General features: G+C 52.3%; 1 protein-coding gene across 8 annotated transcripts in view; it reads right to left on the reverse strand.

The window, feature by feature from the left end:
- UBP1 (upstream binding protein 1) overlaps positions 1 to 9,317 on the reverse strand; it is a 57,633-nt gene extending 48,316 nt beyond the window's left edge. For 2 of the 8 annotated variants that reach the window (XR_007457434.1, XM_049629072.1), the window contains exon 1: positions 2,687 to 3,321. Coding sequence is in view for 6 of the 8 variants with exons in the window: in XM_049629072.1 (XP_049485029.1) it covers positions 2,687 to 2,799 (113 nt within the window). In the remaining 2 variants the exon portion in view is untranslated. Of the gene's footprint in view, positions 1 to 2,686; positions 3,337 to 9,119 lie in introns of those variants that run through there. The other 6 variants (XM_049629078.1, XM_049629080.1, XM_049629074.1 and 3 more) reach the window with 6 other exon arrangements.
- Positions 9,318 to 13,996: the final 4,679 nt, after the last annotated feature.

Below are 13,996 nucleotides of genomic sequence, written 5' to 3' on the forward strand. Positions count from 1 at the left end.
GGGGGGAGGGGGGAGGAAGAGAAGCAGAGAAAACACGCGAACCAAAGTCAAGTGGAAAGGAGAAGCAAAGGGAATACGAGAAATTGCCACAACGTCCCCCAACACCGTTCGCCTGCGCTGTTTAACGCACACAGGTTTTTATCTTTTATTTTTATTTTTCACACAGGCTCCGTGCCTAACGGGAGGCTTGAACTCACGACCCCGAGATCAAGAGCTGCATGCTTTACTGACTGGGCCAGCCAGGGGCCCTAATGCAAACAGATTTTTAAGTCAGACCATCGAGAGAAACCGTCTTTTTTACAAGCCGTCTTCCCCCAAATCCACAGAAACCCATTTCTTAGAAAGTCTTTAAAAATGGCTTAAACCATCCAAAGAGCAAATACGGTAAGCACACTTCACTCTGGAACACGAAAGAAAAGTTTACTTTGTAGGCAGCTTTCCATTTTATTAAGAAGTCCGTTCTCCAATAATTTCCATTTTTGCACTTCAAATTTACTTCTTGAACTTACGGGAGAACAGATCACGGGGAAAGCCAGGCAGCAACGGCCTTACTTCCCATCTGATGCAGAGGAAAAGAGCCTGCCTGCCTGCGCACGTGCATTAAAAAGACACCGGGCCCCCCTGAGATCCAGCCTCCTCAGGGCTCCAGGTCTAGGCCAGGGAAGGACGAGCGCAATCACAGGAGGCCTGCGACAGCCCTCATCTTTCTTCAGACTTAATCCACAGCAAGTCCATTTTGGAACTGCCCAAGTTTGAATCTCAAATCAAGGGCCTTGAATTTGCAAGAGGCGAGCAAGTACTCTCATCGGTTCCTCAGTTTTGAGGACCCAACTGAATGTGAAAGAACAAAACTAAACTAAACAAGCTCCTTGAAAACCTGGCATTTGCCTTCAAAGATACCTGGAAATTTAGATGAAATGGTACACCGTGAAACAATAACCAAAAACATCCAATGGAAAGTTTCCCCGTGGCAAGTATTGTAAGAGACCAGTAATTGTAAGATGTCAGGCATTATTTTAAGAACAAGGTCAGGGAAATGTTTTATAGCATGATTTTCTTTCCTTTCCACAGAATAAACCATACATAAAAGTTCGTTAGTTGGCTGAGTCACTAAAACAAACAAAACTCTAGGAAAAAAGTAAAAGCTCAAAATAACCCCAATAAGCAAAGTTCTTGGCAGCAAACTCTCCTTTTCCTGTAACTGAGAAGTGAGAAGCAGCTTTTCAGCCGAAAACGCTACATTCCCTTCAGGTGCCTTAACTAGCCTCCAGGAGCTGCGTGGCGCTTGAGGCCCACGTTTTCAAGTGGGGAATCACGGTCTGCAGGACGCCTGTCCGGGATGACCCTATGACTTCCAATAGATCAATTTCTTCAAGTGAAACAGTTGTTCCCGAAAAGAAGCCACCTCGCCCAGAGCCCTCAAGTTGCACAAGTGCCGAGAGGAAGTGCCAAGTTCAGGGAGAGGAGCACATACCCACCCAATCAGGGTCAGAGTCTGGTGACGAAAGGCTTTCCCCCACCCACTTCCACGCTCTAAGAAACACCTCCTCCTTTCTGAGAGTTCTTTAGTGCCCAAAGTTTCCCGTGTAAGACCCAAAAGCTGAATTTCTTCAGGGAGCAGTCTCCACCATCCCCGGCCTGCCCTGACCCACAAGTCTTTGCTCAGGACGGTTGTGTCCTCGGTCCTCGCCCAGAGCCGCAGGGAGGTGTATGAAAGCTACTGGGAGACTGGACAGCTCTTCAAAGACACGGGCATTACGTTAAAGAACTTACTTAGAAAATCTCACTGAATTAGCCTTCATAAAAAGCTGCCAAGCCACGGGATTTTACACTTTAATCGGGTGAATTTATAGTGCATCAACTGTATTTCAATAAAGCTGCTAAAAATAAAAATAGCGAGCTACCAAACTGACAGAAGTTATTTAAGAAAACAAAAACAGAAGCACGGCATTCTTCAGGATAAAGGCCAGAGACTAAGCTCAGATCTGTTGCAACCTTCAAAATTAAACAAAATGAATGGCTGCTGGTACAGGCAGCAGAGACTAAACAAACTATTGTTTGTTGTGCAATCACTGCATCTTAAAGACTTCTTCAAAAGAAAATAGCCTAAGAGGGTGGTCCCCAAAACGAAAAACTTCACATTGAAGCAATCAAAATACAGAACTAAGGCGCTCCCCCCCACCGTGTCCACTTTCGCTTATGACATAATTACTGTTGTAACAGCCGTGATTAAAATTTGCAACCAGGAAAGACTACAATGTAGAACAGAATAGGAACGGGTAACCGAAACCTTAAAGAGTATTTTCCCAGTACAAGTTCTACTATTTCGTACACTGTATTCCAGCTCCAAGCGGCTTGTAAATCACTTGCCAGGAAAGGAAGCCCCTTCCCCCACCAAGCCAAGCCATCCTAACAGCCAGCCAGTTTTCCAGCAAAAATGAAGCCCTCAGGAGCAGTTTCCCGGAGCCAGGCTCGCTCCCACCCCCCGCCACCCCCCTGCCACCCGTCTGGGCAGAGGCCCGCGGGGCTCCCCGGCCCCGACGACCACGCGGCAGGGCCCGGACCCCGCGACCGGGAGGCCCGGGGACCGCCGGGAGCAGCCGCACCCGGTAGAGGCCCAGGGTCGCGCAGGCCTTCCCCCAAGGAGACCGAGGCTTCCGCCCGCCCAGCCCAGGGCGCCCGGTACCTCATGCTGTAGGCGCCGGCGCCCAGCTCCTGCCCGATGCCCGAGAGGCTGGCGTCGAAGTCGTGCACCAGCCCGGACTCGATCACCTCGTCCATCTTGAGCACCCAGGCCATCTTCCGGCCTCGCCGCCGCCCGGCGCGGCCTCCGCGAGCAGGCGATGGGGCCGGAGCTCCGCGGGCGCGCCCTGGGGGAGGGCGCGGGTGAAGCCTCGGGCGGCGCGGCGGATGGTCACCACGGGCGGCCCGGGCGGCGGCCGGGACGAGAGCGTCCGGGACCCCGCAAGCGGGGCACGGCGAGCCCGGCGAGCAGCTGCAGCGGGAGCGGCCGGGCCGCCGGCAGCGCCTCCCTCCCGCGGGCGCCGGCCCCGCGCCTCATGCCGCCGCCGCCCACCCCCTGCGCCGCTAGCGCTGCAGCCGCCGCCGCCCGCCCCGCCCCGGAGCCCCCGGCCGCATACTCCCCGGCCTTGCGCGGGGGCGGGAGCTCAGCCCGCCAGTCACCCGATCCCCGGCCTCGACCCCGGCCCTCGGCCCGCCCGCCCAGGCTCTAGCGCCCCGCCGCCCCGGCCAACCCCGCCGACGCCGCTCTGCCGGCCCGGACGCTGGCTCCTATATGGCTGCGGCCCGAGCTCTCTCGCCGCTTCCGCCTCCTCCGGCCCCGCCCCGGCCCCGCCCCCAACCCCGCGTTCGCCCCTCGCCGGGGCCCGCCCCGCACGGCCCGGCGCTCCGGGGCACCCCCGGCGCTTCACCACCGAGAAACTGTTCAGGCCCTGCGGCGCAGCCCCGCCCACGCGGCAGCTTCGCAGACCCTGCGGCCAGCCGCCTCCCCGCCCCCGGCCCCGGAAGAGGCGGTGCCAGCAGGGCTGCCAGTTTCCGCTCATCCAGGAAAGCGGGCTGATTGACAGGCGAACTGGACAATAATGGCAAGCGCTTGGTCGAGGCTCCCGTGGGTCTCTGGGCTAAACACCCAATCAAAATGCTCTTCCTCTTGGGCGGTCTCTAGGACTGAATTGGCTCCAAAAGAAAGAGTTCATTGGACCGCACCGGAGGAAGTCGCGCTAAACGCCACTCCTGGAGGTTCTTTGCTCCCCCGTGGTCTTTCCGGGTAGTCTCTGGGTTTGCCCCGACTACAGACGGAGAGAGCGTGCCGTGGTGCCTGGGGGCCGAAAGGCCTGTTGGGCAGAACATCTTGATCGACACGAACGTAAGCCAATCAACACTCCTGAAAAGGGCTCCGGAAGTCTTCCCCCCAGTTGCGGAATGCCGACAGCATAATGGCGAGCCGGAGTTAAACGGCTTCGGTCGCGGTAGCCGCCGGGAAGCGTGTTGTGGTTGTCGCTCATGCTTCTGCAGGTTCATTGGGCTTAGTAAGCTAGCTGATTCTCGTTCACGGTATCTGCTCTGTTGTACTCATATGGCTGGGGCTAAAGTCCTCTAGGGCTTCCACACTCAGGTGTTTGATTGCTTGATGTTGGCTGTCGACTGGCACCCCAGTTGGGGTTGCTGGAATGCCTACACAGTGGCCTCTCCGTGTGGTCTAGAGTTACTCTCAGCATGGCAGTTGGGTTCCAAAAGCGAGCGACTCGAAAGGAAGTGGAGATTGCTGGTTTCTTAGTGACAAAGATTCTTTGCTTGAACACACTTAAGTCAGGCTCCCACCCAAACCTTCTCCTAGTCCCATCTGTGCACTTCATTGTAAAATTCAGTTTTGGCGAGAACTCTCCACCTCCTTTGTCTGATCAGGTTCCTTAGCCTCCGCCATCCTCCAGGTGATGTCTGATGACCCTGGCAGGCCTTCAAAAGAATCCTGTTTAGTTCTGCCAGAACCACCCTGCCTTACCTCCTAGTAATTTTTTCATAGTAACTTTTACATTCAGCGCCCCCCAACCTGCTTCTTGGCTGTAAATTCCTACTTAGACATCTGTATTGGGAGTTGACCCTAATCTCCACCGCAAAATTGCGTTGGTCTGATCCCTGATACGTATTGCGATGGTCCTGAGTAAAGTCTGCCTTACCATTTTTAATAATTGCCACGGAATATTTTTTTCTTTAACACAAAACCTGGGATCAGAAACTGACACGGACTCTTTATTCTGTACTGTATTAGTGAAGCAGCTGTAGAATCAGGTTGATTGAGGGAGAGTTCAATAATTTGGGGGCCATGTTTTAAAACTTCCAAAATCCAGGGGCGCCTGGGTGGCTCAGTCGGTTGAGTGACCCACTTCGGCTCAGGTCAGGATCTCACGGTTTGTGAGTTCGAGCCCCGCGTCGGGCTCTGTGCTGACAGCTCAGAGCCTGGAGCCTGCCTCCGATTCTGTGTCTCCCTCTCTCTCTGCCCCTCCCCCACTCGTGCTCTGTCTCTGTCTCAGAAATAAACATTAAAAAAATAAAAACTTCCAAAATCCACTCTCTGGCCTCCAATGTTTCACATTCTTTCCACATGCAGTAAACACCCACCTCCTCCCCAGACCCCTGCAACGTTGTCATCCCATTACAACATTAAGGTTCAGGAAGCTGTGAGGTCCTGGAACAGATGAGGCTCCTTGGTTGTGCATTAATTAAGTGGTTCCTCTCTATGAAAATCTGTGAGATAAAAAAATGATCTGCCCCAACCACAACTGCACACATCACATGCAGTAATGGGAGAAGCACAAGAAACTTGCCTCTACAGACATTTCTCTTGGAAGAGAGGGGAACGGAAGGCACACAGCAGTCACTAGACCACAGACATTCTGAAATCCAGAATGGATTTCCTTGAGTAGGACTTCGTGATTCGTCCTGGGAATACTCAGTGGCTCCTGTCTCCATCCACTGGATTCTTGATTCCATCCTCTGAGGTATCCTCCAGTTCCTTAAAAAGGAGCCCATGTTTCCAGCTAAATAGTTTTCTCTGCTGCTTCCTGTCCCTAGTTGTGCAGGGATCTGAAGTACTCTCTCTGTGTGGTACTCAACTTGTCCCTTTCTGATACAATTCATTTTTAAACTTCGTGGGTTTTTGTGTGTGTGTGTGTGTGTGAATCAATTTATAATTACTCCAGTAAACAAAAACTACCGACGTATATTTCAGGAGCAGTGTGGCTGCACCATTCTTTCTGGCTCAGGTTTCTCATAAGGTTACAGTCAAGATCTCAGCTGGAGCTGTGGTTATCGGAGGGCTTAACTCAGGAGGTGCAGGAGGGTCCACTTGCAAGCTCATTTGCTTGACTTGTTGGCCAGAAGTCTCTGTGCCTCATTTGAGACCACAGGGCCACCAAGTGTCTTCAAAACATGGCACCTGGCACTCCCCAAAGCAAGTAAACCAAGACAGAGAAAGGAGGTCTCCAAAGTCACTCATTATCCCTTCCACTTGATTGCTGTTCCATAGAAACAAGTCAGTCCATCTAGCTTCTATTCAAGAAGAGAATTTGTCTCCATCTTTTGAAGGATGAATGTCAAAGAACTTGTGGACATATTTTCAACCAGAACAGCAGTGTTCTTGGGGCACCTCGGTGGCTCAGTCGGTTAAGCGTCTGACTTCAGCCCAAGTCATGCTTTTGCAGTTCGTGAGTTCGAGCCCCGTGTCAGGTTCTGTGCTGACAGTTGGGAGCCTGGAGCCTGCTTCAGACTCTGTGTCTCCTTCTCTCTCTGCCCCTCCTCCACTCATGCTCTGTCTGTCTCTCTCTTTCTTTCTCATAAATAAAAATAAACATTAAAAAATTTTTAAAAATAACATCAGTGCGGGGCGCCTGGGTGGCTTGGTCGGTTAAGCGTCCGACTTCGGCTCAGGTCACGATCTCATGGTCCGTGAGTTTGAGCCCCGCGTCGGGCTCTGTGCTGACCGCTCAGAGCCTGGAGCCTGTTTCGGATTCTGTGTCTCCCTCTCTCTCTGCCCCTCCCCTGTTCATGCTCTCTCTCTGTTTCAAAAATGAATAAACTTAAAAAAAAATTTATTAAAAAAAAATAACATCAGTGCTCATTATTATCACTTAATAGGTTTTTGAAAGCACTAAACAGCACAATTCAATCAAAAAAAGATTAGAGATTTAAAAGTGGAAAGAAGAAGTTAAAATTATCACTATTTTAGATTATATGGTTCATACACCTGAAAATCTCATGGGAAACAAAAGTTTAATAACAGTGGCATACATCATGAATTTTCATAAATCAGTAGTTTTATACAAAAAAGTTTGACAATATGAAAGCAAAGGTTAAATTTCTAACGGGATTTAAAAAGGTTAAAATACCTCAGAACTAACCTAACAGGAAATGTAAAGAACTATGTGAGCAAAAATTTTAAATTCTCAAAATGAACACAAAAGTACAGTGAAAAGAAAATACTACGTCCACTATTATAATGGTAGTTCTGCTTAAGCTAACCAGTAAATTTAATGTGATTCCAGTAAAAATGTTAACAGAATTTTTGTTTAATTTTTTTAATGTTTATTTTTGAGAGAGAAAGAGACACGGTGTAAGCCGGGGAGGGTCACAGAGAGGGAGACCCTGAATCTGAAGCAGCCTCCAGGTTCTGAACTGTCAGCCCAGAGCCTGACGCAGGGCTTGAACTCAGGAACAGTGAGATCATGACCTGAGCTGAAGTTGGGACGCCCAACCGAGCTACCCAGGTGCCCCTGACAGAATTTTTTTAATTGTACAAAACGATTCTGCGATTAATGTGGAAAAGTAAATGAGCAAGAATAGTAAAAAAAAAAAAAAAAAAAAAAAAGGGGCGCCTGGGTGGCTCGGTTGGTTAAGCGTCCGACTTCGGCTCAGGTCATGATCTCACGGTCCCTGAGTTCAAGTCCCGCGTCGGGCTCTGTGCTGACAGCTCGGAGCCTGGAGCCTGTTTCAGATTCTGTGTCTCCCTCTCTCTCTGCCCCTCCCCTGCTCATGCTCTGCCTCTCTGTCTCAAAAATAAATAAACGTTAAAAAAAAGTTTTCTTAAATAAAAAAAGAATAGTAAAAAAAAATTTCTTTTAAGTGAAGATATTAAAACAGTATGAAACCTAAATTTTTAAAAACAGTATTCATTGATGAAAGAATAAATGGGCAAAGGAAAAGAACGAAAAATCTAAGAACAGATCAATATGCATATGGAAATTCATTATGCCATAAATACTGGCATCTCAAATCAGTAAAAGAAAATAAATTATTCAATAACTGCTTTGGGGATCAGCTTTAAGTACCCGCTTGTGCCAAAATAAATTCCAAGTAGCTCGAATTTCTTCTTCAAAAAAGTCTAAAAGGATAAAAAGCAAAATTATAAAACACTAGAAGAAAACATGGGAGAATAGTTTTAGAAACTCGGGAAGAGGCTTCTATAACTTTTATAAATTTTCTAAAAAATTTAGAAATCTTAAGAGATTGATGCACTCTACAACGTGAAAATAATATTTTCCTTTTTTTTTTTTTTTTTTTTTTTTAATTTTAGAGAGAATGCCTACACGCAGGAAAGAGAGACAGAGACAGAATCTCAAAAAGGCTCCCCTACGTGGGGCTTGATCCCATGCCCGTGGGATCATGACCTAAGCCGAAATCAAGAGTTGGACTCCCGGGACGCCTGGGTGGCTCAGTCCGTTGAGCATCTGGCTTCGGCTCAGGTCATGATCTCACGGTTGGTGAGTTCGAGCCCCACGTCGAGCCCCACGTCGGGCCCTGTGCTGGCAGCTCAGAGCCTGGAGCCTGCTGTGGATTCTGTGTCTCTCTCTCTGCCCCTCCCCTGCTCATGCTCTTCCCTCTCTCTCCAAAGTAAATAAACATTAAAAAAAAATTTTTTTTTTTTTTTAAAGAGTTGGGCGCTCAACTGACTGACCCACCCAGGTACCACCCAAATACTGCTTTCTTTTTAGTAAACACACCCTAAGCAAAATCAAAAGAACAGGAAAAAAACAAACACACACCCAACTATTTAGAACTTGGATCATGATCAAAGTTTTATTTCCCTAATGTACTAAGAGTGCCTGCAAATAGATGAAACACAGCGGTGAAAATGGCATTTGTATGCTGCCACTCCAAAGAATGCACCCTACCCGAGCCGGAGCGCCTCCGTTTGAGATACGCGCACACAGAAATCTTCACGGAAGAGGGTTGAAGACCTGCCTCCTACGACACGATCTAGATCCCGGTCACTAGAATTTTAGGTCGCCAGCGACGGATGAGGAGCAGCAGCCCTCGAAGAAGGCTCTTCCCTTGCTCTTGGGCAGAGTTGCGAAACGAGCAGGCACAGCTCTCGGCAGAAAGGCTGCCCCGGCCACGCTCACTGATCCCGCGCTCTCCATCTTCTCCCGGTGCAACGTGACCCTGGGGCCCGGCCGGGGGAACAGCCTTTATGCGCTCAGTGCTTAGCAACAGCTAAGGGACAGGAAGGGACAGCCGGCGGACAGGAAGACGAAGCTCGTGAGGGAGAACCTCGGGTCTTCCGGAAACGTTGACATCCGCCTGCCCGGATGAAAAAGACCTACCTGCGCGGGCCTCTGCACAGCAATTCGTTCTGCCTCAAGACAAGTCAGCGATAAGTGCTACGATTTTCAGATGCCCTCGAGTCGCAAACACGCTTTCTGCGCGACGGCCCTGGGGCTGCTTAACCGGCTCAGGACGTGTATCCTTCCGGAGTCTGCCTTCGTTAAGACGTTCACGCGGGCCCGCGTCTGAACGCCGGTGTCCCTTCAAACTCCGCACGTTGAGATCCCCCCGCCCCCCCCCCCGGGGCTAGGATGAGCACGTGGGGCCTCTGGGCGGGGCTTTGCCCTCCGGAACCGGATCGGGCTCTTTCCGAGAGCCACGAGCTCTCCCGCTCCCCTCTGCCGCGTGGGATCCCCTGAGAAGTCTGCGCCCCGGAAGAGGACCCTCCCCGACCCCGCGGGCACCCCGATCGCAGCCCTTCGGCCTCCAGAACCGTGAGGTCTGCAAGTCACCCGGTCCGCCGTGGTTTCTTCGACGGCCTGAAGACACTAAGACGGGACGGGAGCAGGGGCGCCTCCGAGACACGCCGCGGTCGCGGGGGGGGAAGCCGGGGCCACGTATCCAGGCAGCCGGACCAGAACGAACGTGCGCCGGGCTCGAAATGTAACGACTTCAAGCAGCGAGCGTCCCCTTGGCTCGCGCTGCTGTGCGTCGGAGGTTTCGCGCGGCTCAGCCGAGCAGCGCCTCCGAGCCCAGCGAGGCTCGCTCGAGCCTCCGCAACCCGCTGCGGCTGGGCCGACCGGGGCCGGCTTTCCCCCACGTCTGGGGGTGGGCCGGGACAGTGGGGCTGACTCGAGTCGCCCTCCGCGGCCCCCGCTCTCCGGCCGACCAGCCCCGCCTCGTCCCCCTCGCGGTGGGAGGGGTTCCGAGAGACCCGCCATCGCTTCTGCTGAAACCCCTCGACCCGAGCAAGCTCCGGCCCGGATCCGAGGGATGGAGCAAACAGACCCCACCTCTTGGTGAAAGGACACGCGAAACCGCGGAAATCGTGCAGCCGTAGATGTTGACCGGGAGAAACCATGCTGCGGGTCGGGTGGTTCTTGAAATGCTTCGCCGTTATGAAACACACACTTTTCAGGTTCTCTCTTTGAGAGAAATGGGACAGGGGTTAGGAGATTGTGGCCATGCTGGTAAACAGCACATCCAGCCGGGCAGGTAGCAAGACGGCTGAAAAGCTTCCAGTCGAGTGGATTCAAAACCAGCAAAGTTGGTTCCTGGAGCCGTTCACAAATATACTCATCCCGAGACTGGTGGGTAACGATGCCATTAGGTGGGATTCGACACAAGTCCCTTTGTCTTTAAAATGAGAATGTTACCGGGGCGCCTGTGGGGGCTCAATCGGTTGAGCGTCGACTTCAGCTCAAGTCATGATCTCACGGTTGGTGAGTTCGAGGCCCACGTCGGGCTCTGTGCCGACAGCTCAGGGCCTGGAGCCTGCTTCCGATTCTGTGTCCCCCTCTCTCTGGCCCTCCTCCTCTCTCTCTCTCTCTCTCAAAAATAAAATAAACATTAAAATACATACATACATACATAAAATAAAATGAGAATGTTACCTTACTGGCCCTGGGGGGCAGGGGTGGGGGGTGCCTTGCAATCAGATTTTGAGAACTGGAACGGTGTCAGAAATAGTATGAAAATCATGCAGACCACTCAACCCCAAATATGGGCCAGGTATGCTTTGGAATATAAGATAGGAGTCAGCCTCGGTAGCTAGATTGCCTGCATTCAAATTCCAGTTCTGACAATTATTAGTGTGCGCTCTAGGGCTATTTGTATAACCTCTCATTACCTCAGTTTCCTCATCTGCAAAATGGAGCTAACAGTAGATCTCCCTCATGGAGTTGTTGTGCACGGATGAAATAAGTTAATACATCGGCCGAGCTCAGAGTACGCGCCGCGGAAAGTGCCTGCTGTGGCGTGTAATCTCTGAAGAGCTTTTAGCCTCTGACCATCTCATCAACGGGAATTAGCTGCCTACCATGTCCCGGCTAAGCAGGAGACCCAAGAACAGTGCCCTTGCTGTCACCGTTCGTGACGGTGTTGACCATGTCGTAAAATCCGACAAGGATGACCTGTTCCTTGACCTGTGCGAATGCGGACAGTCTCCAGCTTATAGTCATTTTGTCAACACGCTGAGCCATTTGGGAGTTTCTTAGATATTTTACTCAGTGATGACCCAGAAGACTCTGACCCTGGGGAACTCTGACCCTGGGATGATCCGAAGATGCTTCCAAGTGGCCCAAGTGAGGGAAACAGAACAGGCGAAGTTTTTTTCTCCTAGGTGCACTGAATGTCAAATTCTGCTTTTCCAAAACACCTAATAATCTTCCTTATTTATTTTCTCCAACTCTGTATTTAAATTTTTTAACCTACAGAAAAGCTAAAGGAACAGAAAAACAACCAACTATATATTCTTTAGTCACATATTTTATTATTGTTAACATTTTATTCATTTCTCTCCCTACTTAGGTGTTTAATCACGTGAAGCTAAGTGGTAGCTTTCAAGGTAGCTCAGGCCTAAATTCTTCAAAATGCGCTCTGCGAGGACAGAAATGCTCTATCATGATTCTAATATCATTATTACATCCAAGAAATTCAATAATAGTATCTAATAGTCCATTCATTTCCCAGCCTCTCCATCTGTCCCTGCATTGTTTATTATAGCTTTTTTCGAATCTGGGTTCAACCAAGGACCACAGCTACATTTCTTTTTCAGTTTCTTGAGTCTCTTTAGAGCAGTTCCCCCACCTCCCATCGGTTTTGTTTTTGTTTTTTTTTTACATTTGTTTTGAGAGAGAAAACACAAGTGGGGGAGGGAGGGAGAGAGAGGGAGAGACAGAGAGAATGAGGATCCCAACAGGCTCTGTGTTGTCAGCGTGGAGCCTGATGCAGGGCTCGAACTCATGAACCGTGAGATTATGACCTGAGTGGAAGTCAGATACTCAACTGACTGAGCCACCCAGGCGCCCCGAAACCCACCCCCGCCTCCCCTATCTGTTTTTTAAGAGGCTCATTTCTTTTAGACCGGTTTCTTTACAGAAAAATCGAGGGGAGTACAGAGAGTTCCCATATAATGTACATCCAGCTTCCCTTCACATAAGTTACTCTAAGGCTTGGCCGTTTCAAAACTCTCAGGAGAGTCTTTGCATTCTCTGTGTCGGGGGTGACTTACTCTGATTTCCTTTAACAGCCAGACCCGATGGAGAGGATGTCACGTCACTGGACATTTGGACTTGGGGTGGGGTGTGGACTGAGTAGGCTATATCCGTTACCCAAAGAGTCGCTGTTCCGGGGCGGAGGGGGGACAGAGGTGTGCACAGACATGTGGAGGCCAGAAAGGCGGACTGTGGGAGAGCGGTTATTTTGCCAAAGCAATGTTCTTTCGGCGGGCCCGCGAATGCGGTCCAGTTCCCAGGCTCCCTCGCGACAGCTGAGCCTGCCGGCCGTGCAGAACACAGGTAGGAGGGTCGCTGGCCTCTTCCAGGCCCAGCCACTCAAAGTCGGCCTTGTGATCGTCCCTGCTCGCTCTTTATCTTCGAGTCAGATGCCAAGTGCCCCGTGGGGGACCGTGGGGCCCACCGTGTCCGTAAGAGGAGAGCCGCGGCCCGCCTGCGTCGCGCTGGAGCGTAGATGCGGACTGAACGGCTGTTGGCGGAGGCCACCGCGATCCGGGCGGGGGACGGTCGCCGGGGGGGGGGGGGGGGGCAACGTGCGCGGCCGGGCTCCGTGTCCAGCGCGCCGCGACCGACCCCCGGGCGGACGAAAACCGGCAGGACGTGTCGCGTCGCCACTTCGGGAGGGCCGAAGCCCCGCCGCGACTTCAGCGGGCCGCAGTCGAGGTGTGGGCGGGCGGCCTTCCCCGGCGAGGTCCTGGGCGCGGGGACCCGTCCCTTCGCCCTTGGCCGGCCCCGAGGGGGCGCTCGCCCGGCTCGGACGACGTCTGCTCCCGCTCTGCCCCTCCCGCCTCCCTCCTTCCCGGACAAGGACACTGATGACCTCGGGCCCACCTGGGTGGTCCCGGCCCGCCCCCCGCCGCAACATCCTCAAGTCGGTAACACCTGCGGGGCCCCTTGGCCGCATGGCGCGCAAGAGCCGCGGGCCCCGGATCTGGGGCACAGACAAGTTGGGGGTGTGGGGGAGCCCTTCCTCTCCCCCCCACCCCCAGACCCGCACCTGTCTGCTCGGCCTCCTTCTCAGGGAGGGCTGCCCTGGCCAGTCCTCGTGAGCGGGGAGCCCACCCTCCCCTCTTACAGCCCCCCTTCCCCGACCTCTCGCCCGCTTAGCCCTTGTCACCATCTCAGGTGCTACACTTGCCTTATTTCTCCTTTCCCTGCGGCGAGAGGCGGGAAAGGCTTTTGCCTGCTTCCCCAGAGCGACGCTCTTAGGGCCCAGGACACTCTCCGCCTTCCCGCCCCGGGCATCCGAGCCCTCGCTGAGCAAGGGCTTTTCCAAGACAACGCAGTCACACTCTTTGTGTGGCACTTAGGCCTCAAGCGAGGCTCGTGGGGGCCAAAGGCCGTGTCACTGCGATGCCGCACACCTTTCGTGACCAGAAGCCCGGTGACCTCGGATGTACTCCTGGAATTTCCAGGACCGCAGTTAACGAATCTGCTCCTAGATTTCCTAGGAGGACGTGTACTGAAAAAAATAGCTGCCAGCTGGAAAGCATCCAAGGAGGAGCCCATAAACCGCCGGGCAATTGAAGCAAAGCCTTTTTTTTTTTTTGTTTTTAATGTTTATTTTTGAGAGAGAGAGAGACAGAGCACGAGCAGGGGAGGGGCAGAGAGAGAGGGGGACACAGAATCCGAAACAGGCGCCAGGCTCTGAGCCGACAGCACAGAGCCCGACGCGGGGCTCAACTCACGGACCGCGAGAT

Source organism: Panthera uncia, chromosome C2 (assembly GCF_023721935.1).
Source record: "Panthera uncia isolate 11264 chromosome C2, Puncia_PCG_1.0, whole genome shotgun sequence".
NCBI classification, from domain to species: Eukaryota; Metazoa; Chordata; class Mammalia; order Carnivora; family Felidae; genus Panthera; species Panthera uncia.